The 23,820-nt window shown below is 33.8% G+C and overlaps 5 protein-coding genes across 7 annotated transcripts; 3 read left to right on the top strand and 2 right to left on the bottom strand.

Annotated features, from left to right (window-relative positions):
• The first annotated feature begins 739 nt into the window (after positions 1-739).
• On the top strand, positions 740-2,587 carry LOC108768034 (uncharacterized). Its single transcript, XM_018518245.1, has 2 exons — positions 740-2,064; positions 2,140-2,587. The coding sequence occupies exons 1-2, from the start codon at positions 1,030-1,032 to the stop codon at positions 2,431-2,433; spliced, it is 1,329 nt and encodes a 442-aa protein (XP_018373747.1). The 5' UTR covers positions 740-1,029; the 3' UTR covers positions 2,434-2,587.
• A 35-nt stretch (positions 2,588-2,622) lies between these two features.
• LOC108768035 (uncharacterized) lies at positions 2,623-3,769 on the bottom strand. Its single transcript, XM_018518246.1, has 3 exons — positions 3,572-3,769; positions 2,958-3,061; positions 2,623-2,878 (listed from the first exon to the last, which is right to left on the bottom strand). Exons 1-3 carry the CDS (start codon positions 3,629-3,631, stop codon positions 2,704-2,706), a joined length of 339 nt encoding a protein of 112 aa, XP_018373748.1. The 5' UTR covers positions 3,632-3,769; the 3' UTR covers positions 2,623-2,703.
• Positions 3,770-4,794: 1,025 nt separating this feature from the next.
• On the top strand, positions 4,795-7,772 carry LOC108768068 (uncharacterized). 2 transcript variants are annotated; one of them, XM_018518306.1, is made up of 3 exons: positions 4,795-4,929; positions 5,099-5,897; positions 6,027-7,772. In XM_018518306.1, the coding sequence occupies exons 1-3, from the start codon at positions 4,900-4,902 to the stop codon at positions 6,887-6,889; spliced, it is 1,692 nt and encodes a 563-aa protein (XP_018373808.1). In that variant the 5' UTR covers positions 4,795-4,899; the 3' UTR covers positions 6,890-7,772. The 2 variants fall into 2 exon arrangements, with proteins under 2 accessions (XP_018373808.1, XP_018373807.1); XM_018518305.1 differs by having other exon boundaries at positions 5,099-7,772.
• A 5,372-nt stretch (positions 7,773-13,144) lies between these two features.
• Positions 13,145-20,537, top strand: LOC108768066 (probable cation-transporting ATPase 13A3). Of its 2 annotated transcripts, XM_018518301.1 has the most exons (17): positions 13,145-13,486; positions 14,590-14,645; positions 14,797-14,964; positions 15,095-15,162; positions 15,276-15,542; positions 15,797-16,001; positions 16,078-16,276; positions 16,438-16,549; positions 16,639-16,828; positions 17,021-17,221; positions 17,409-17,594; positions 17,750-18,136; positions 18,356-18,497; positions 18,617-18,768; positions 18,899-19,127; positions 19,310-19,391; positions 19,491-20,537. In XM_018518301.1, the coding sequence occupies exons 1-17, from the start codon at positions 13,471-13,473 to the stop codon at positions 20,515-20,517; spliced, it is 3,687 nt and encodes a 1,228-aa protein (XP_018373803.1). In that variant the 5' UTR covers positions 13,145-13,470; the 3' UTR covers positions 20,518-20,537. The 2 variants fall into 2 exon arrangements, with proteins under 2 accessions (XP_018373803.1, XP_018373805.1); XM_018518303.1 differs by lacking the exons at positions 13,145-13,486; positions 14,590-14,645; positions 14,797-14,964; positions 15,095-15,162 and having other exon boundaries at positions 15,402-15,542; positions 15,895-16,001.
• A 109-nt stretch (positions 20,538-20,646) lies between these two features.
• On the bottom strand, positions 20,647-23,618 carry LOC108768067 (testis-expressed sequence 10 protein homolog). Its single transcript, XM_018518304.1, has 5 exons — positions 23,332-23,618; positions 21,474-22,638; positions 21,142-21,373; positions 20,841-20,995; positions 20,647-20,766 (listed from the first exon to the last, which is right to left on the bottom strand). Exons 1-5 carry the CDS (start codon positions 23,530-23,532, stop codon positions 20,663-20,665), a joined length of 1,857 nt encoding a protein of 618 aa, XP_018373806.1. The 5' UTR covers positions 23,533-23,618; the 3' UTR covers positions 20,647-20,662.
• Between the last annotated feature and the right edge of the window lie 202 nt (positions 23,619-23,820).

The following is a 23,820-nucleotide window of genomic DNA, read 5'->3' as shown; positions in this document are numbered from 1 at the left end:
AAAACTAGTTCAACTATAGACAGATCTACTTCTGTCAATATTTTGCAATTTTTAACTTGAATTCTACTTGTCAATATTATATAATTTAACGTAAATTCTACTTTCACAATTTCTAAAGTCTAAATCACCGTCGCGCTCACGATACTCAAAGGCGATATAATACCATCGATGATTGGTTCCGCCATTTTACTTCAAAGCCAATGAAAATTTTGACAAGATTGACGCGATTCTCTTATAGGGACTTTACGTAAGGCCACAACTCTTAAACGGCTGTCTTCGGGTTTGTTTGCGTCGCATGCTCCAATATGTTCCAATATGCTCCTACCATAGCTCCTACTCACTCTATCAAGCGCGTTAGAGTGAGTAGGAGTTATGGTAGGAGTATGTTGGAATATGTTGGAGCATGCGACGCGAACAAACCTTTCGTTGCTCTCGGCCACTTTCCGGCCTACCATGGCGACCAATCAATTCACTACTAGAAAAGAAGAGAACTACTCCGCGAGTCGCGACTATTTCTTTCTCTTTCTATCAAATTTTCAGGGGGTCGATTGTGTATCTTGAAATGAGATGAAAATTACAAATATGAGCAAATTTATTAGGAAATTCATAATTCAATTGGTTAACACTTAAGTGAATTTGCTCACTTTTGTAATTTTCATCTCATTTCAAAATACACAATCGACTCCCAGCTTCTCTCGTACGAATGCTCCGTCTATCTTCTAAAAGTTTATGGATTTAAGGGTCTAACTAAACGTGGTCAGATTCAGACTGATTCAGATTATTCAGAACTCAGACTTCTAACCAGTCTGATTACGGAGCCAAAAAAACGAAGAGGCACTCGGACTTTTAGCAGAAAATGCGATCTTACCTTGTTTAGTGAACTATTATAAGAGAATAAAATTTGTAATATTTTCTATAATTTATATATAACACGGGATTTTGAAACACATTCTCTCGCTCTGGGAGTAATGTTTTTAAATAAAATATTCTTATATAACATTAACGATTCATCGCAATCGATATTTATCAATGACATCTCTCGCTATGACAGATAATATTAATGTAATTTCAAGACCGAAAGTTAGATTCTGTCAATTTTCCGACAATACGCGAAACAAGATGGAGATTGTTGAAGATTCCAAACGACAATCTGGTCTGCAAACAAGTGGTCTAAAAATCAAAGAAATAGTGACTCTTAAGAAACCTATCAGAGTTGTAGATCCTACAAAATTTGCAAATATTTATGACAAAGATACATCTTCAAGTAATCATGATATTGGCACTTTATCACATTATTGTACTACATCTGGCAATGTTCGAAATATGTCTTTGTCCAATAAAAATATGCCAAAAGTCAAGAGTACAATTTTGCGGGATGCAAATGGTATTCAGAATACAAAGAATAGTAGTAAAATGTTCCAACGACAGAACAAGAGTTCACAAGATGACGTTTTAAAAGACAACACAAAGAATGTACGACAGAACGAAAAAGAAAATAATAATAAACTATCAAATAAGTCTGCATCTAATAAAAATGTAAGCGATACAACAACAGGAAACTTTCAACATAGTGTACAATCGGCTATTCGAGAGAAATTTAAACTTCCTATGGATAACATTCATATACCAAAAGTAAATATTCAAGATTTTAAAACATCAAAAATGACAAAGCCGCAATCTGCGTCAAGCATTATTAAAAAAACAAGAAATTCAATGACCAAAGAGAGAATTCTTAATGCAAAACCTGTTTTGTCACATTACAAAACTATGACAAGAAAAAAAATATCTCCAGTCAAAAAAATTGTATCACATAACATGTCAAGTCCTAAAATCAAAACATCTATGGGATCAGTTTTTCGCAAGGAACAGGCTGATCTAAAAACAAGTGATGCAAATGAAAGATGTATCATTGCATTGGATGTTACTACAGTACAAGATTTAGCTCAACCAGAATACAACTCTATCATGTGTACTATTAATAAGCTGAAAGAACTTGAACGACAGAAAATTGTTGCAGACATCAATCATTTGCCATTTGCACTAAAGAGTTTTCTAAATGGAAAGGTAAAACACTATTATACATGCATGCGCGCGCACGCACGCACGCACACATTTATTTGAATCATCTTTTCGTTACAGATTTCTGCAGCACTTGATTTTCCATTGGATGAGACGCTTTATAAAAATTTGATAGATTTGAGTGTAGATGAAAAACAATTGCCATCCACCATTACACGAAGTAAGGATCCAGAACCACGGCAAAAAGATATAGTACCGCAACTTTCTCACTTTTTCATACCCGAAGATATAAAGGAAATTTGTGAGGCTGTACATGTTAAGCTTCGGGCGTCAAAGATTGACGATAATTGGAACGCCTTTAAAATTAGTAACAGAATACTCGAATGGAAATACAGTATAGATGATATAGATTAGCGTTTATTTTCCCTCTATATAATTTTGTTCAATGAAATTGTTTAAATTTTAAACTGTATAATATCTACAGCGCAAGTAAAAAGTTACAAGAAAAATATCACAACTGACAATACAATTACTTAATAAGAATACAAAGGCAATTTATTCAATATATATATATATATTTTTTTAACAGAATAAATTATTAGAGATATATTTCATCTAATTTATTGTTAATACTTAAAGATGAAATATCATACATTTAGTCTAATAAAAAATCATTTGTTTTATTTACTCATGAAATGATATTTTTATTGATTTTCCATCAGAATCAAATTCTGATGGCATTGACACAGAATTATTGCCATAGTATCTCCGTTGTAGATAAAGATAGATGCGACATAAATTGTAGTAGAGACATGTACCAGCTAGTATCATTCCAATTACAACTCCAGCTATGATTATCCTGTTAAAATTTTATTAGATTGGTTTTAATACATCTAAAATATGATGAATTTTCAAATGTAAATGTATTATATATTTACATAGTAATCCATATATCATAGTCTTTGTAACTGCAGCATACATTTTCGTCGCAGCAATACTCTGATGATTCACACAAACCCCATACGCAGTAATGTGCAGTAGTCTGGAAATATATATACGCAAAACAAAATATATATACACACATACACGAAAAGAATTTTCTTTTAAAATTTATCCTGAAGATATGGTAGTTATGGTACAATATAATACTTCAAAGATTTTTACCATGCACTTCAGTAAAATTAATCAAGCGTATTTTATATTTGATTGTACTCTTATTAGTGAATGCAAGAGATTTTCATAAAATTCTTCGAAATACAAGGTCCCACAATTACCACATTTTCAGCATAAATTTTAAGAGAATTTTTACTGTGTATATATAAATAATAAATTTATAGATGAAAAAATTATAAATCAAAATGTAAAAAATTTTGATAAAACATTAATTTTATCGACATTAACGCTGGTAAAACGACAAACACATTAATAAAATGATATCCTCTTCCTTACAAACGTAACATTAATAACATTTTTACAAATGTTTGTGGTATCGATAAAATATCAGAAAATGATAACCAAGGACATGGAATGAATGCGAACACATAGGTATTACCGATGAAATCGCGAAACTCCAAGTCAATATAAACAATATATTGTTTGACAGATACTCCATTGTATGTATGTATGTACATACATATGTAACATCACGGAGGATGTTATACAAAGAAGGATATCAAGATATCAAGATGAAACATGGCTTCGGAAAACAGACGGAATGGAAAATCGGGACGATGCGATTTTAGTGCCGTTGCGCGGGAAAAGTTGGAAGTATATACCACATGATACGTATATGAAATACACATGTATGGATGCACATTTTACTTTTAAAGGCCCGTCTACAATACACGGAGTAAGAAGGAAGAGTAAGAAATTGACCAATCACAGTCGAATGTGAGAAGAATAATCGACTGTGATTGGTCAATTTCTTACTCTTACTTCTTACTCCGTGTATTGTAGACGACGCCTAAGTCAGTATGACAAAGGTGCTAAGGAGAGTACTAAATATGGCCGACATGCTATGAAACTTCCTTTAAACTATATCAAACAAGATAAGACGTATAGGATAATGTGAGATAGAATGTATAGGATAAAATGAAATAGAAATATGTTACTAGTACTATAAATGGCTGTCTAAAACGCTGCCACGCAATTAGTTAGATTGCAACAGCGAATCAGAATGCATAACACCGGTTGCGCCTCTCTGATAAATCTAGGACTCTATCTCATTATTGTCGACCACATTTCATACATTGCTTAGATACGGATCGCGCAGTCCATTCTCTATTGTCCGTATTCATAGTCAGGCCTTAGGCTGAGTTTCCACTGAGCGCGTCACGCGTCGCGTCATCGAAGGAGAGAAAGAGAGGGGTTGTGTATTTATATAATCTTATCTCTTTCTCTCTTTCATAACGCGACGCGTAACGCGCTCAGTGGAAACGTATCATTATATTTAAGGCTTCCTTAAATTTATCTTTAGATACTGTACGAATTATTTCATTGGCTGCTGAGCGTTTAAAGATAAATTTAAGGAAGCCTCAAGTACAAGGTTTGACTATGAATACGGATATATGTCTTTGACATATATAAACTTCACTCTTTCTCTCTTCCACGTCGCGTCTGGTCGCGTCGTAACGTGATGAACGACGCGACGCGTGATACCAGCAACACGCTCAGTGGAAACGTACCATAGGATTACCGGCCCCACCCCGCACCCGTGCCCGCCCGTGAGCCGTGACCAGCCACTTGAGTTTGGTCTCCCTTTTATTCCGTGTTCTCAGTTTTCTCTCTACAATTGGTAACTTTGTTTGTCGCGGGTTTTTTTTCTACTACGCGGGCGACATTAAAAATTATTTCCAGAGATTAGCAGAATTCTTTTAAATTATGTTCGAAAGTGACGATTGGATTTTTGAAGTGAGTCTTTTAGTTATACGCGGTTAGAACTTATCTGGTTATTAATCTGTTTAATATGCTTTCCTTTTGTTATTTTATCAACGCACGGGCAGATAGACAATCGGTAGAGTTGGAATTTGTAAAACGGCAAAATTAACACATATCTCATGTTATGTATGTATTATTGCAGGATACTTTTGATGATGTTGGAGGAAAGGAGGAGGAAACGAAGAAGAAATCCTATTCTTCATATCAAAACAAAGAAAAGACACAGTCCGTCAAACGACGTAAAATTGACAGTTGTGAGGTACTGCTGGCACGTAATACCTTTAGTCAGAAATCAAAATTGGATACCATAGCAAATATCCAGGATAACGATCTACCGTCCAAAAATAAGAACGACGTTTCACGTGGGGATCTGTTGTTAGAAATTTTCCAGAAAAATACTTGTCGAGAGACATTTGATCTTGCAAAAGATATACAGGAAGATCCATCAGGGATACAAAAGGAGACGCAATGTTTTCAATCCGAAATGGTTGCAACGTCAAAAGTATTCCAATATAAAGAGTCCAGAGGAAAGAGCGACGAGTCTATGAATACTAAAGTAAGATTCAATAAAGAAGTAAAATTGATTAGATTATTTCCCGGGCCAGCTGGCTTAGTATCGGATGTGAAAAACGATAACATCTCTGCTACATCTTATCTAAATAGTGTTGAAGAATTAAAAAATAAAACGTCAACCAAGCGTATTGAGATCAAATCCCAAGATGAGAGGAACTTGTGTGGAGAGAAAGCTTGGAAACTTTTGTTGAATGACCTGCCAAATAATTTTTTACAGGATTATAAGATTTCTACTGTTAAAGACAATGCAAATGCTAATCATTGTGATAGTACGAGAGTAAAGTTTATAGCAGGTGTAGTGGATTATGTAGATTATAGTCACGACGATCCATTTGTCATATTAAAAGATTCATCGGGCAGCATAGAAGGTACTGTCCATCGTGACATTCCATCAACTTATCCTGGCGTATTAGAGCCGAATATAGTTATTTTTTTATGTGATGTAGGACTATTAAAAACTACGACATATGTAGTAACGAACAAATATCATATTCTAGTGTCTCTAGTAAATTTACTAGCTATATATTCGGATAAAGGCCGGATTGTAAGTACACCTCTTATGGAAAGTGTTATATCTCATACTTTAAATAGTGAATTAAATAGAATTAACAATTGCATGTCAATTTCGGAGAAATCGGGTTATATCTCTGGACTGCAAAAAATTGATGAAAGTCATAAGGCTCTTTTACAGACTAGTAGTTCTGTCGATAATCAAGGATCTATCAAAGATCACGAATCTGAATTAGCAAAAAATCTACTGTTACAACTGGAAAGTTCGACAAGTGGAAAGTATGAAAGTGGGGAAATTTTTAAGAATAAAGATAAAGATTGCAAAGTTACCAATGAAATACTTGAATATCTCGATCATTCGATGGATACGAATGATTTGGATATGGACGTTTTCTTTACTACCGACTGCAACTTTACAAGTTTGGAAGACCAAAATTGTCGCGATCATTTGCTATCAAGCATTTCGCAAACTAGCAAAATTCAGCGGTGCAACTTGCAAATGCAAAATACCAAGTGCTTGGAAAATACGAAAAACAAATCGACAATTTGTTCAAAGCAGACAAAAGAGCAACACTTGCCACAAACTTTAAAGAAATACACCGATGTAAAAACTTACGACACACATTACTCGCGTGAAAATTGTTTCTCGTCTTGCAACGATGCGTTATGTAGAGATTCGAATTTAAATGTGAAATTCACATTGTCAGCAATAAAACGTAACGTCGAAAACTCAAAAACTCTGGTAAGCTATTTTATTGACGACAAGTATGACGCGTATGATTCGGACGATGAGATTTTGTCACAGTTGGACGTAGATAACATCGTTGACAAACGAAAAGAGGACGGCTAAGAAACGTGTATCTCTCTCTCTCTCTCTCTCTCTCTCTCTCTCTGTTTTTATCAACATAAATTAAATGTACATTAATGCGTCGTGCAAGATCGATTTCAGATATCCACAATAATACTACCTAATCGCTAATGACTAATGTATAAAAAAAAATTAATCTTAAGCAGTACGAATTTGAAGATAAAATGAGATTCGAATGAGCCGTTATTAAAATAGAATATACTATGATATGTGATATAAATGTTTGTACTCCTACTCCAGAGTTATTGCAGATAAAGCTGTTTGCGAGATCGTGCGCATTTGTGATACCTATATCTTATTGTCTCTCATTTGCGGGTTCATAAAACATTATCAGTTTAAAGTCGTGTCGTAAAGTTAATATAGATCTCGATAGCGAAGTAGGTCCCATACAATTCGATCAGTCATGCACACACTGTAGAAGAAAAATTGATGCCAGCCATGCATTTGTAAAATTGTGGTTTTACAACGTTGTATATGTATACGCGCGAATATGATATAATTATACATAAAAGACGTGTATGTACATACGTCTAATTGTATGTCTTTGTCGAAAACGGAACAAAGCGTGCGGCTGTGATTGCATAATGTACATGATAGATATAATGGCTCCGTTCAGTAGAATACAATAGTTTTGCAACCGTTTTATGATTCTCTGCTGAGATATTCCTCTTGGTCTAAAAGCATAACCCAATCAGCGTGAAGAAAACTTCCAACAGTTGCAAAATAAACGTTCTGCTGAACGCAGCCATTGACTATGACAAACGCGCATTACATCCAACGAGATGTCACGATACCATCGTTTATGCCTGTTAGATTCAGAGATTGTATAATTGATTAAACACATTCATGGATATATTAAATAAAGGACAAGATGAAATCTCTTTGTCTTTTCCATTTTTTTTTGGCTTATCCTAGGCTATCTGCTCCACAAGAGACAGCAAGAGAGCGAGCTAAACGTATCTATATACACGCATGCACGCACTTTAATATCGTTTTAATATCGCTTATATGTACGGTCGTTTTACAACTCGGACAAATTATGATTAATTCATAATGCTCTTCACAGGATTATCGGACGGTACGTCTCAAGGTCGATCCAATGGATACGCACTGCAGACGCATACTTATAATATAATTATATAATACGTTGGCTTTCGATCTCGCGGGCATATTAGAGGAAAAATGATCGATACATCAAAGGTCACAAACTCTCTCAATAAATTTATAATAACTTATAATTAGAGCTAGCACACAGCAAATTAGGTAAATTCGTTGTCGATGCTTAAAATTTATAAGTGGGATATTGGTATTGGTACTAGGCGTCGCAATTATAGACTACATTAATTGTTATTTATTTCAATGAAGAAACAAGGTATATTAAAAATGAAGCAGCGATTAATAATAATCAAATTATTAATTGAATTAAACTCCTTATGTTAAATACAAAATTACAATAATTAATCAAGTACAATATTAATAGCTATACAGAGTCAAACGCTGTTTCCGGTATATCAATTATGTACAAATATATCTTTGATACAAAAAATTCGAACGTTTCGGTCCCATTATTTGGACCATCATCAACGATAATATAATATACAGAATGCTACCTAATGTTCGAGAGAATGGTGTTAAAACGCAATAATATATATCAATATATACTGTCCTCTTATGTGCCAACAGAGGTAAGTCCATCACTTGTTGGAGTAACACGATTATTTTAAAACTTTGGAAGTATGTCTGTGAAATTTGTAACACAATAGAATCCAATCAATACATCAAAAAGAAAATTTTATTGAAAAACATCATTATTAAATGAGCTTACCTCTGCTAGTCGACAAAAACACAATTCCATAATTACAATTATAAATGTCATGACGTGTTTAACTGACAATTTCGTCGTTATAGTGTCCGTAACTGACGACACCTAACGATGTAATGAAGACTGTTAATATTAAACGGTATATATAAAATAAACTTTACATCATTTTCAGGGATTTTCTGATAGATTCAAGAGTATTGTGAATGGAATTGAATATATACACGCGGCATATGTCTTAATATGACAAGTCTTAATATGAAAAGAATAAAAAAAGAAACCAACGACTCGTCCGTCAACAATTACATATATTATTATGTGTATTTACGTAAGAAAATTGTTATTTCATCATAAATGGCGTGGGCGTACGTATAGTTACATCAATGCGAGTTAGAACATACAATTATATATATATATATATATATATGCATATATAGGGTAACTCCGGTATATATACCGGTTGCACCTAACTCAAAAACTTAATTTATTTTATTTACTATGTTTAAAATAAACAAACTATATCAGTAAAAACTTTGTACTGTCTACTACTATGAAAAAAATACTAGAAATCCGAAATATTTAGTTTTCGTATTAAAAAATAAACTTTTTGAAATCTTGCATTTTTGCTATATATAGATAATGGGTGGGATATATGGCAAAAATGCAAGGGTTTCAACAAACTAAACAAAGAATACGAAAGCAAAGCACTTGTATTTTGCTATATAACATGCTTTACTGTTCCTGCACACGTATGTATCACGAAATAACCACTACGTCTTTTACACGCCTTACAGTAATCATTTTATGTAGATTATAATTTATGATGATGCTACTTGTTACAGTGACAAATCGATTCAACTCACAATAATTTCATTAATATTAACAGTAAGAAGCTGAAATTATAACTCAATACTAATACAACATAAAGGCATGTAACAGAGTAGTTGCGAGAAAATTACCCCCACTCCTTCTATTTTTTCTGACTTCCGCGGCGTAAATCCCAGCGCGGCGTATACATATATACCGGAGTTACCCTATCGGTTTTTCATTCGCAAACAAAATTAAGGCAATTGGTACTTGGCTCTTTTTTAATTCTTATTCGTGGGTTCTTTTTCGAAGATATTTTCAGGCTGTCTTCAAAGTAAGAATTATCGCGACTACGCGCGAATATATGGGCACTTGTATATTAACATAAATCCTTTCGTTGCTTATCGCGCTCGATGACTCGTTTGCTATATTATAGGCATGCGTACCGTTATCTCTTAATCAATTTTTTTGGTCGAGTACAAATCCTATATTGTATAAAACAGAAAACTGTTCTGGGTATTGTAAGAAAAACAATATTATTCCAACTGTTGTAAAACATGTTGCGATTGCGAAAGTTTGTTGAAATCGCGGTGAGGGAATTAAGAATTGGTATATATGTATGTACAATATATAAACGCTCACAGACTGCTTTTTCTTTCCATCGCCGCAAGACCTGCAGTAGTGCGGAGCAGTGCGGAGCAGTGTCGGACCGCGTGGGGTGGGGGATCGACTCGACGAAGGTAACCGCGAATAACGCGCGCGCGATATACGAAAGAGCGCGTCGCGCGGCGCCGCGCACCGCTCCGCTCCGTTCCCTTCCGTTCTTTTCCGGCCTGCAATAGATCGGCGATAGACGTAAAATACGACCGTTCAGTTCAGTACGCTAATATACACTCCGTTGCATGTATGTATAGTACGTGTAATGAGACACAAGTCAGCGAGAGAAAAAACAACATATCAAGAAATATTAATCATTAACTTTATACATATACACGTAGTTTATGTGGGAAAATCGCTTCGTGCAGTCGCCATAACTACTACGCGTATTATACACATATATATAATTTTAGCTGCATTCTAGACGCATTCAAAGTTTATTCGTTGACCTTGTGTGCTGCCAACGATAACCAAGTTCATAGCTTCCGCTTTCTGACACTTCATCGTTGATTACCATCGTACATGATATTTCAAGCAATTTCGACGATAAAAAAAAACTCGTTCCCTCTCGCGTATTCGACCGCGCGCGACAACGAGTGTTTCGTGCGCGCGCTCCATTATTTGCATTCTTAATATATATAAGTATAATATATTATACTTATATGTATAATATATTATACTAACTCGGACAGCAATTGCCTAATTGCCAATGGATATTGCGTGGAATTTTCCAGCATTCCTCATTTAACGAAAATTCGGCGAGTCGATTAATTCAAATCGACGCAATGGATGCAGTATAGTGTGAGCGCGTCTGCGTATCTTGCGCAACGAAATCGTCCACCGTTATCTTGCCGCCATTGAAGAGGCGAAAGAAAAGTTGAAGAAATTTGACAAATACTCGAAAAGCATCGTATTCGTATGTATTCTTATATCATATTATTATTATTATTATCATCATCATTATTATTGTTATCGTCATCGTCGTCTATATGTATAATATACATACATATACATACCTACACAGCACAAAGTTCCGTTTAAGTTCCTAGGGAGTTTATTTTGCTGAGCTCTAGGGGAGCTTATAAAATTTCACAAAATGGACTCCCGGGGAGTTCATATTGCCGAGCTTCTAAGGAGCTTACAAAATGCGAACCAAAATGAAGCTCCTAGAGAACTCACAAAAGCGGACATTAGGAGTTCCAGAGGAGCTTCGTGTCTTTTTGTTCTTTTTGAAGCTTAAATGAAGCTTACAAAAATTTTATGACCTCCCAGGGAGTTTCCCGAGAACTCTCCGTGCTGTGTGGGTATTATATAGATACATATATGTATACATATATCTATACCTACACATATGTATATACGCATATATATATATATATATATATATATACGTCGTATATATACATATGTATATATATGGCTATTGTTATTTTTATATAAAAATACACTACGCTATTATAATATATTAAAATATATGATTAGTATATATAGAAATACTTATAATTATATTATTGAACAATCATTCATTTCACGATGTGAGATAATATTTAAAACATGCATGTACTCCGAATATGATCCGATATACGTAATACAAATTAAGTGTTAAGGCATTTATAACTTTAACTTGTGTACATACAGCTGTTCAAAATGAAATGTCATATCGTCACAAAATGTAATTGTGTCGGATGTATACGTATTTACAAGGACACTCGATTCGACGCAATCCTTTCCATTTTCCGCGAGTGTAAAGTAGTCGAAGCATTTGCGATTATGTACGATCGATTATGCGGATGAAAATAAATGTTCCTCGAGTATTTGTAGAAGAGTGTAACCACATATATAAATGTATTGAAAAATATATTAATGCACTCGCGATTATAATACCTCTATAGCGGTAGGTATAAATATATGTATATCTATCGATTATACTTATTTAATCAAATTCTTTTTTTCATCTATCTCAAATTTTTTGATCTGTATATAGAATTGAGTTTTCCTTACATTTTCAATCGAAACTTTGATTGAATGACAATTTTATGACAATTAAGCGATCATTATATTTATAACTATTTAACCTTTTATAGTTTTAAGTTTTTCTAACCGACCTTATAAAATAATTGTCGATCATAATTGCTAACAATTTATACTTATACATTCTCGATAAGGATAAATAATTAGTAGAAATCGTTGAAAAAATCCATAAACGAAGGGAAACACGGTAAAAACTCGAATGTTTTGATAACATCTTTGTCAGCTAGCGTATATATATACATATATGCTGCGCCTTGTATATTAATCTCCTCACCATGATACAATTTTGCAATATAATCAGGATTTCGACATGTTTTTACGAGCTATACTATGAAAGTCGAAATAGAATGCAATCGCAATTTTTCAGCTGTGTTCTAATGAAATAATTGTTTGAAAAGTGCAGACCCCAGACACCCAAGGGGGGGGGGGGATTCTTAGATGAAAGCATAATGCTTTTTTAAATGTTTATCAAATAAATGAAATCTCCTGATACTTAAGAATGTTATTACACTTGTTACGCTTACCGAGGACTTTGATCACATTTCGTTCACGAAGAGCTCGATATATAACGCTCGTTCGGTTAAAATGCCGTCAGATTATTTATATAAGAATATATATATATAATATATATATATAAGATTTTAGGCGGAAACTGTTTCTATCATGTTGTCCTGTGATTTCTAACAACTTATTATACGATCGGTTTAAGTATAAGAGAGCAACTGTTGCTCTCAAGTTGCTTATAAGAGTTAGTGGAAATCTGATAGGCGAAATCGGAAGTTGCTTTCCTACAACACAAAAATTGCAGCAACAATGCTGCAATATTGCAGCAATATTGTAGCGTTATTGCAGCGATATTGCTGCAAATTCTGTGCTGTATATAAGCAAATTCTGAGCTTCCTTGAATATTGAAAACAACTTAAGCAAAGCAGTTTTAAGCAAATTGACAGCAATCTGCAGGCAATTTGCTATCTGGATATATTGTCAAAACTTTTATGTTACCCAAGATCATAAAATATTTGGGCGTGATGTATATCGATGATAACGTGGAACGTTAAATAATCTTTAAATAAGCAACTTTGCATTTCGCAGGTGACATCACGGTGACAAATAGAGAGAGAGAGAGAGAGAGAGAGAGAGAGAGAGAGAGAGAAAGAGAGAGAGTTGCGTTTAGTGGCAGATCACTGGGTCGTAACGAAAGGAACTGTCGAAATTACGCAACAATTTCTAATCAAACAAGATCGAAATAATGATCGATGCCGATGGTAAGCATGAAAAATAAAAGGCGAAATAGAAATGCGAAATATTTACTATATGGCCAACAGATTATTGCACGAATAATATACATCATATTTTGTATTCTAATACATATTTTGATGTTTCTACGTTTATCGCAGTGCACTTATTTTTATAGTATAATATTCTGAAGCATGTGGTACATATGTGTGGAAAATAAAATCGACCGTTGGACACAGCGCGATTTTCATTCATGAAAGAAATTATTTAGAGGAAAGTCGCCGATACTGACATAGGTCTCCTAAATTAAGTGACACCCCCTTATTTCTCAGAAACTAATTATTGCACTTTATTAATACTAATAAAATTATGATCTGTTTAGCTAATTAAAGAAGTACAAACTTATAATTCATATATTTGTGGCTTATTTCTATACCAAATCAGCTAAAAACCAACTCTATGAATTCGAGAAGAAAATTCTTATGGTGTTCTTTTGCAAATTGCGTAATTAAAATAATAGTGACTGTATCATTAATAATATTATGTCATTTTAAATGTTTATAGTTTCATAAATTAGTTTTCTTTATAGAATAGGACATATTTTTATTTATAGAATAGGAATGTTGGTATTATTGTCTACTATGTCAGTTTTGGAGCTCATTTTGTTAGACGCTCATTTTTGCATAAGTTATGAAAAACTTAATTATTGCAAAATTGCAAATAGTATTATAAATATATATATATATATATAAAATTTAATAGTTGTATAGAAACAGAAATATATATTTTCCCTAATTCTCTTTGACTCTTAATTTTTCTTTCAAATAAATTTTGTATGGATTATTAATGAGCGCGGACAACTGTTTAAGATAATCTATGCTTAATCTTATACCTTCTCTCTCTCACACACACACCTTCCCTTAACATTTTTAAATGTCTCTACTAAAAGAGTACTCTTGTTTTATTTTTATACAAAAATATATATTTTGTATTTACACTAATATATAGAAATAGAAAAAGCAAAAAGAAACATAAATATTTTATATTTCAAGCATAAGTTAATATAATATATTTTACTTACGTTGTAACGGATAACTGATATATAGGATAACTAACGTTATTTCTTTCTTAGGAATAAACAACAAAAGTGTTTTCTGGCAAAAAATTCATACTAATCAAAATAAACTGGTATGTACATACATACATTTATACACATCGCTATATCTTTTCTTTCAATTCAATATATGCATTAAATCTATAATTATGTCATATAATTATCATCTCATTGTCATTTAATTGTAGCATCGTTTATTGCATTAATGTTAACATGGTATTTTAGCGTATTCATGGATTCGAGAAGAGTTCACTGAGGACTATTCTGACATATGTATCATATGTATTGTCCATTGGATTGGTTCGATTATTGTTCCATTGGTATCCTCGGCTGTATCTGTATGCGACTCATCGAAAATGTGCTTTAAGTTGCGCCACGAAAATACTCGCGATAGTAAGTATTTTTTTTTCGTTATAACATTATGCGTTTTAAATTATAAATTATCACACGCACATCACAATAGCTAAATAAAATATTTTTGAGAATAATAATTATGTTTCTGATTTAAACACAATAAATGTAGGATGATTATCAAGGATATAAATCATACTTTGTACGGGATGTCCGGGAAATTTCTACTAAAGATATAAGGTGAGTTTATAATGTGTAATATTAAAAGAATAATATAATATATGACTATGCAAAAATGGCGAATTTTAGACTACTATATAGTCTCTAATTCCATTACTAATATGCACTTTCAGTGCGAAAAGTTTGTCGGCTACTTTGGGTACTGTTGATCGAGAGCTCTTAGAGAAAATAAAAGACAAAAAATTAAAAATTAATTTAGAAAACGGTACACGTTGCGAGGTTCAAGAATACAAGGCTTTTTGGTGTAAAAAGAGATGTTATATCTGGGACACTACGAAAAATATATTCACGAGGCTCGTTGGACTTGACCATGGTACAATATGTTCCAATCTTCACGTCTCGCGCAGTAACGGCTTGTCCAAGGAAGAACAGTTACTTAGGTGACGGTCCTATATAGTTTATAGACTTAAGTAGCACATAGCGCTAAAAAAGCGCATATAATGGCTTTTTTAAGCGCTTTGCAAGCGTTGCTGTGCTATACTTGCAGGGGATATACTTATACACTCATATACATGCACATTAATGTACAGATAGATGTAATATGCCAAACAATCTATTCACCTACGAATTAATACAAATCACAACAATAAGTGGAGTTTTTTTTCAATTAAGAAACATTTTGTCTTCGTAACAGGCGTATTGTCTATGGAAATAATGACATTGTTGTTCCACTTCAGAGTATCGGTGTATTACTACTTCTAGAAGTGTTAAATCCATTTTATATTTTTCAAGTATTTACCTTATCTGTATGGTTCGCGGAAGGCTATCTGTATTATACTATCGCTATAGTGTTAATGTCTTTGTTTGGCATAACGAGTTCTATAGTGCAGACACGTAAGGTATGTAGAAGAAAGAAAATTTGTCTTGTAATATAAAATATTTATTCGCGATTTTACACACATCGATTATTTTTAGAACCAAATAAATCTACGCGGTACCGTTGCATCGTCAGAAAGTGTACGTGTACTTCGTGACACTGGTATCTTCGAGAATATTTCTAGTAAGCAATTGGTACCCGGTGATATTATAGAATTACCGAAACATCGAGCGACTCTCGTATGCGACGCGGTTCTATTAACTGGACAATGTATATTGAACGAATCCATGTTAACGGGTAAATATATGTCTTTTAAAAATTATATGTTGTACATAGTACACACAAACTACTGCTTCTTAATAAAAGGAAAGGCTCTTTCTCTTTACATCTCTATCTCCACAACATGCGTGCGCGCGACTCTATGTTTTTGCTGAATTTGCTTGCTCTACCGATTTTAGGCGAATCTGTACCAGTAACAAAAACATTCTTACCATTGCGCCATACACTGTACGACGCTAAAGAGTATACGTATCACACGTTGTATAATGGTACCGCTATAATACAAACCAAGTATGAACGATACGATACTTTTACTTTCGATAATATAATAGATATAGCCGCTGATAATTATGTGTAATTAATGAGTGATATGATCGCAGATCTCACGGCGAACAACCAGTTCTTGCGAGAGTAATCAGAACTGGTTTTCTAACTACCAGAGGTACTCTAATTGCCACTATACTATATCCACCTCCAGTGGATTTCAAATTTGATAAAGATTCATATAAATTTATTGGTATTTTGGCAATTATCGCAATTTGTGGTTTTGTATATACCGTAATAACAAAGGTATAATATTATATAATTTTTAACATTTTCAAATAGACGCATGTATACTTATTTATAATTACTGGTTCGTTTCTATAAAAAGATAAAAGATATCAATATCTTGCTGTAACAATAGCAATAATAATAATAATAATAATAATAGTAGTAATAATAATATAATAATAATAAGACAATATTAAATATATAATTTAGGTCTCGAGAGGAATTACAGCTGGCGATATAGCGATAAAAGCATTAGACATCATTACGATAGTCATACCACCGGCATTACCAGCCGCGATGACTGTAGGAAAACTGTACGCTCAAACGAGATTGAAATATGCGCAAATCTACTGTATAAATAACAGAGTCATAAATGTTTCCGGCAGTATTAATTGCGTATGTTTCGATAAGGTACGTGAAAGAAAGGAAGAAATTAAGATTGACAAAGAGATTAAAAAGGAGTTGATTATGTCGCAGTTATCCACGTGGTCGCGGGATGCAGGCGAGCAATTTGCGAATCAATATTGCATAGTATACTGCAACGTTAACGATAACATTTTTTTCTCGTTTTTCTCATTTTGACCGTTTATGTCCACAGACAGGGACATTGACCGAGGATGAATTGGACATGTGGGGTGCTGCAGCATGTACAAATGGTGTACTTGCCGAGGCTCAGACAGATGTATCCAAACTCAAAGATCATCCTCTTTTTGAAGGAATGCTAGTTTGTCACGGTTTAACACTTATCGATGGAGAAATTTGCGGAGATCCATTGGACGCAAAGGTAATAATTAATTGATATATTATAATTCTCTTCCACTTAAATGTCATCGCTGCTTTTCTACTACGACGTGATTTTACATCGCTCGACATCTCGCGACGTTACATATTAATATTACATGTTATTGTTATATACGTGATGTATACTACGCTTTACAGATGTTCGAAAGTACCAAATGGATGTTGAAAGATTCGGATTGCATGCACATAGATACATTATATAACAACTCAATAATGCCGATTGTCGTGAGTCCACTAGAGAATGTAAGCTCGATGAAAAATATAATGAACAAAATTACGGAGATTGGTATAATACAGCGATACCAGTTTTCGAATTCTTTACAACGAATGTCCGTGATCGTACGTGCATCAGGATCGAATAATTTCAGAGCTTACACGAAAGGTTCTCCCGAAATGATAATCAATCTGAGTAAAATGGAAACTGTACCGGAGGATATTTTACTCACTTTGGAGCAATTTACGAAACGGGGGTTTCGCGTGATAGCTATAGGCCGCAGAGAGACAATCTCCAAAAGTAGCCAAGAGGTATAATATACTATATACGCTGCATGTAATGTATATTCGTGCAATCTTTTTTCTTTTCATATAAACGTACTTGATCGGTACTCGATCGTGTGTGTGTGTGTGTGTGTGTGTGTGTGTATATGTATGTATGTATATTATACGTTTATTTAAATAAAAATGTATCTCAATTAAGTGACGCGATATAAACATGAAAAGTGATGAAAGTGCATATGTTCGTAGATATCGAAATTGTCTCGAGAAACAATTGAACGAGACTTGGATTTCTTAGGACTAGTTATTCTGGAAAATCGACTGAAGCAATCGACGGCATCAGTGATTACGGAACTAAGGGAAGCCAACATACGCGTGATGATGATTACAGGTTTGATGGAACGATTTATAACGATATATATATGTATAACACGTGTACGAATATAATCTCTCAAACATAACGCTGAGCATTCATGCACTAATGCATGATTCGATCTTTGTGCTTTTCAGGAGATAATATTCAGACCGCGATAAGCGTCGCGAGAGAATGCGGAATAATTTCAATCAAAGAACACATCGTGGATGTGACCGCAGTCTCGAATGAGGAAAAGGATTGTCCAGATATAATTTTCAATATTCAATCTCAATCTCCAAGATTACAGGTATAAATAATTAATTATTTCATTTGTCTGCATTTTGTCTGCAGCTGCGTTTTGCTTGCACAATTAATCTGCAGTTATAACAGCCAAGAACGTTGATGCAGATTAATGCAAATCTTTTAATTTCTTGTAGAGCACACAAAATCATTTAGTGTCACCGCCGACAGTCAAGGATATAGAATGCGGTATAGTCAATTGCAATTATAGATTTGCCTTAACGGGACAAACGTGGCAAGTGATGCGAGAATATTATCCTGATATCGTGGATCGCGTTTGCATACGTAGTGCAATATTCGCCAGAATGAACAGCGATCAGAAGCAACAGTTGGTCGTGGAGCTAATGCGACTCGGTTATTACGTAGGTACGTATATTTCGAAAGTATCGAGAAAAAGCGCCGAATAAAGTCCATTAATGTTCCAAATAATGTAACAAATGTAAAAAAACGTACCTAATGCGCGCGCGCGCGCCACACACGCACACACACACAGAATACAGTATAATTATGTGAAAATTATTGTATACGATGCTTCTATACATATATAGCCATGTGCGGAGACGGTGCCAACGATTGCGGAGCGTTAAGGGCCGCGCATGTTGGTATATCCCTTTCCAAAACAGAATCCAGGTGAGTTAAACGTAAACGTAAACCATATGATTATGCTGGCTACTTAATTCTGTTATTTCTATTATATTAATCGACGATTTGCATTGACATATTTTGCAGCGTGGCCAGTTCCTTTACCTCAAGAATATCCGATACAAGCTGTGTTTTACAAATAATACGGGAAGGTCGTGCTGCTTTAGTTACATCGTTTGGAATATTTAAATTTATGATTGCGTATTCCCTTACGGAATTTTTGTCCGTTATAATACTGTATTCCATAGACTCGAACTTGACGGATTTACAATTTCTATTTATCGATATCTTCTTAATAATCAACTTTGCTTCTTTTTTCGGCAAGACTCACGCGTGTAAGAACAAATTATCCAAGACAACACCGATGACAAGTCTGTTAAGCTTCACTGCACTGTTATCTCTAACAATACACATGTTTGTAACGATCGTTTTTCAAGCAATAGTGTATCACGCAGTTCGACAATTTTCATGGTTCATCCCGTTCGTTTCTACTAGCAACACCGGATACACATGCTACGAAAACTATTCGGTATTTTGTGTCTCCATGTTCCAATACATCACAATGGCGATTGTGTTTTCACGCGGGAAACCTTACAGACGTGCAATCTATACAAATGGCGCATTTATGTTCTCCATACTTTTATTAACGGCCATATGTATATACATTACAGTTTACCCCGCGGATTGGATAGTGAGCACGCTGCAGTTGATTTTGCCACCCGTTTACGACTGGAGACTTATTATCCTAATGCTCGCTCTAGCCAACTTTCTTATTTGTTTATTCCTCGAAAGCTTCGTAATAGAGCGCGTCATTGAAAATACCTTGAAGAGAAAATTACACAAACCGGAAAAATCAAAGAAACAATATCTAAAGATGGAATATGAACTGAAGAATTGTGAAAGCTGGCCGAAATTTAAGAGCACTGACCAAACGCCAGAGTTATTTGTGCGAAAAGAAAGCAACTTACAAAATATTACACGTAATAGTCACTGTCAAAGCGGTCAAATTTCGAATGATCAAACAGTGAACGATTTTAACAACTCGATCAAGCTATCGAATGGATGGACTGGCAAAAAAAATGGATTCGAAAATTTTGGCTTTGCAAATGACTGACAATGAGTGTAGTGACGTGCGTCCAATTGTTCCATAAGATATGCTAAATGTTAAATAAAAATTGATCAAAGCCTGCACTTGACACAGGAAAATCAATCGTATTTTTAAGCTCGGTATTTGTGTATATAGCTGCGATCAATTTAATTTAATAGTAAATCTGTGAATCTATAAAATAAAATAGATTATATATCATAAGTCTCGACTGTTTGTCGTCGTGTGTACCCACAATGTCGATCTTCTTAGCATTTTCTGAAAAGAATAAAGCGTTAATATGATAAAAACGATAACACAATATACAATTTTATCAAATTCGTACAACTTACCGATAATAGACTCATGTTTAGCTATCAATTCTTCCCGGATCCATTCCTTAAAACGTAGAACTATTTGACCGATCATACGAATTACGACGTCATCTATGCTCGGTTTCAGGAGTAAACTTGGTAAGATCGTAACAAAGCTTCCAAATATATTTTCTCTGTCAAACGAAACAAGTAATAATTAGCGACCGTCTACTAAGTTAATTATACGTTATCTCACACATATTCCTGATTGAAATGAGTGCTCTACAAAAATTAAATTATCCATCGTTTACAGGTTTTACTTTTTATTTAAAACGATTACCTATGCAACTCATTTAAATTGCTGTTCAACATAATGTCACCAATAATTAAATACAAATGCGATTGCAATTCTTTCTTAGGCAAACGAAAAGATGCTTCAATAATAAATCTTAAAGTATGATTCAAATTAATAGAGTTGCTATACCAAACTGGTCCAGCTTTCAAAAATAAAGTTTTTAGTAATTTAGTTAGTTGAGGTAAAGCCGATGAGTCGCACAAATTTTCAATAATACCTGAAAATGAGAAAAGTTCCGTAAAAAAGGACCTTATACATAATAATAATTAGATAATAATATTACTTGTGTTTATTACATAATAATAATAATAATTTACCATTTAAATACTTCAGAATGGATATGCAATAGCTCCTGACAGACTTGGGAAATTGTTCGTTGCAGTTAAACAGAGATGTAAACCATACATGAATTTGACAAAGTCCCAAATTCTGTTCCAAACATTCTTCCGTATATTCCATTTGAGAAAAATCTTTTTGACGTTTTCTGGATTCATTAATAAGAGGCTTTACTTTACCATAAGGAAACCTCGATAGAAAATTTTTCATATATGCATCATGAAACGTATTTTTAAACCAATGCTTCATACGTTTGACGCTATAATCATCCTGATCCAACGTATCAATGTACTCCACAATCGATTGCATAATTACAATGACATTTTTCAATAATGTAGCTGTTTCGCTTAAAATTGTAATCTCTGTGTAACTCTCAACTTTCTCTGGACATACTTCGAGCCAAATATCAGACATTAGTGGCATCAATAAATTTACATATTTTACAAATTCTTCCATAGGTAAGGTTTCTTTCTCATGATTATCTATCGAGACCATATCTTCGTCAAGACTAATTTCACAAAATTGAGTCGCACTATTGCTATAAACTGGAATAAATCTGATATATTTTTTCGTTTTCACAAACGGAGGGATAATCGATCGTGTACCTATACAAAGTTTCCTGTAGTTAACAATAGAGGTAAATAAATTAGCTAAACGTTCCAGAACTTTAATTCTCCATTTTACATTAGTACTTTTGGAATGTAACGTTGTCATTAATTGTGCCACAGGGCTACCTTCATTATGCAACCTGCATATCATACCCAAAAAATTAGGTAATATTTTATGACTATCTTTTGCCAATGCATTATTACAATTTTGTACAAGCACATCTAAGAAAAGTAGAGAGTCTTCTTTCACACGTGGATCAATATGTGTCATTGCACAGCTCAGATACGATATTATAATTTCACGCAAAGGTGCCAACTGTTCATTTGAGATAAGGCCAAGAATAAAATTAAGTGCATAAAATGAATTTTTACGTATTTCTTTCTCTTTATCAAGAGATAAAGCTGCGATACCATGTAACAGAGAATTCAATCGCGAATGTAATGATTTTGGAGGATTTTGTAACAAGATGTCTTTTAATTGTTTCAAAGCATCTAGTCTCACAGTTGAATTGTGATGCCGAAAACGTGTTAATAAATCCTGGAAATATATTACAAGTTACATAATAATGTACATACAAGGTCGAACTATAATGCACTAAACAATTAGATTTATGCAGAACATCGACATTCGGTAATTGTTGAATTTAGCCTCAATACCTCCTCGAGGTTGGTAAAATTAGATTCATTCGACGCGTTTTTGCACTATATGAACAAATTTGACAAAAAAATGTGTTGCTTTGTTCCGTGAACCGAGTTATTAATTGTTAAAGTTGACAGATATCCAGATTAGGAAATCTATTGCACCGATGGCATAGACAGTTAAACAAATTTTCTGCTTTACAGACAAATATTTAACCAAGGCAAATACTCTGCTATAAAAATAAAAATTATATAGAAAATAATTTGTATTCTTAAAGCAAAGAATGTATTTTTAAAGCAGAGAATTTGTGTAATTGAAGCAGAAAATACTTAAACTAGCTTCAATTATATGTTCTCATGTCCTACGCCATTGATGCGACAGATTTCCTAACCTGAATGGTCATCAACTTTAACGATTAATATCTCGGTCCACGGGGTAAAGCGATACATTTTTTTTGCCAGATTCGTCCATTTCGTGCAAAAACGTGTCAAACAAGTCTAATTTTATCAACATCGGCGATGAAGAGGATAAATTCAACAATTATCTAACATTAATTAAACATAAAAAAATATTGTAAGCCGAATTACGTACGTCGATATTCAATTTGCGAGTGCTCAGAACCTCTGTTTCATCTCGTTGCTTTAATTGTTCACGAATAAGTATCTTTTTTACTTTAAACGATGTATCTGTAGCATTCAAACCTTTTGTCAATTGATGGATGGTCTTCGCTTTTAACTTCACTTTCGCCTTTTCCGATTTTAGGCGTTTTAAACGTTTATGATTCTTACTCATGTTTCAAAACGAAATATATCGTATTAATTACAAAATAGCTACATATAAATTAAACACCGATTAAAATAACCTAAACATAATGGCGAATTCGGCACACTTAAAGGCCGCAGCACAGACTTTTGCATAACGCATAATACATAAGCTAATCAACTAATCAGAAGCTTTCCTTTCCTCCCATTCAATGGAAAAGAAGAATTTCGATTGGTTGATTCCTTTGTGCGCTATGCAATAGGCGTCGTCTACAATACACGGAGTAAAGGTGCCTTTTCACGCTGACGCTCGACGCTC

This window comes from Trachymyrmex cornetzi, unplaced genomic scaffold, assembly GCF_001594075.2.
Source record: "Trachymyrmex cornetzi isolate Tcor2-1 unplaced genomic scaffold, Tcor1.1 scaffold748, whole genome shotgun sequence".
NCBI lineage: Eukaryota > Metazoa > Arthropoda > Insecta > Hymenoptera > Formicidae > Trachymyrmex > Trachymyrmex cornetzi.
This window is presented reverse-complemented; position numbering and strand designations above follow the sequence as displayed.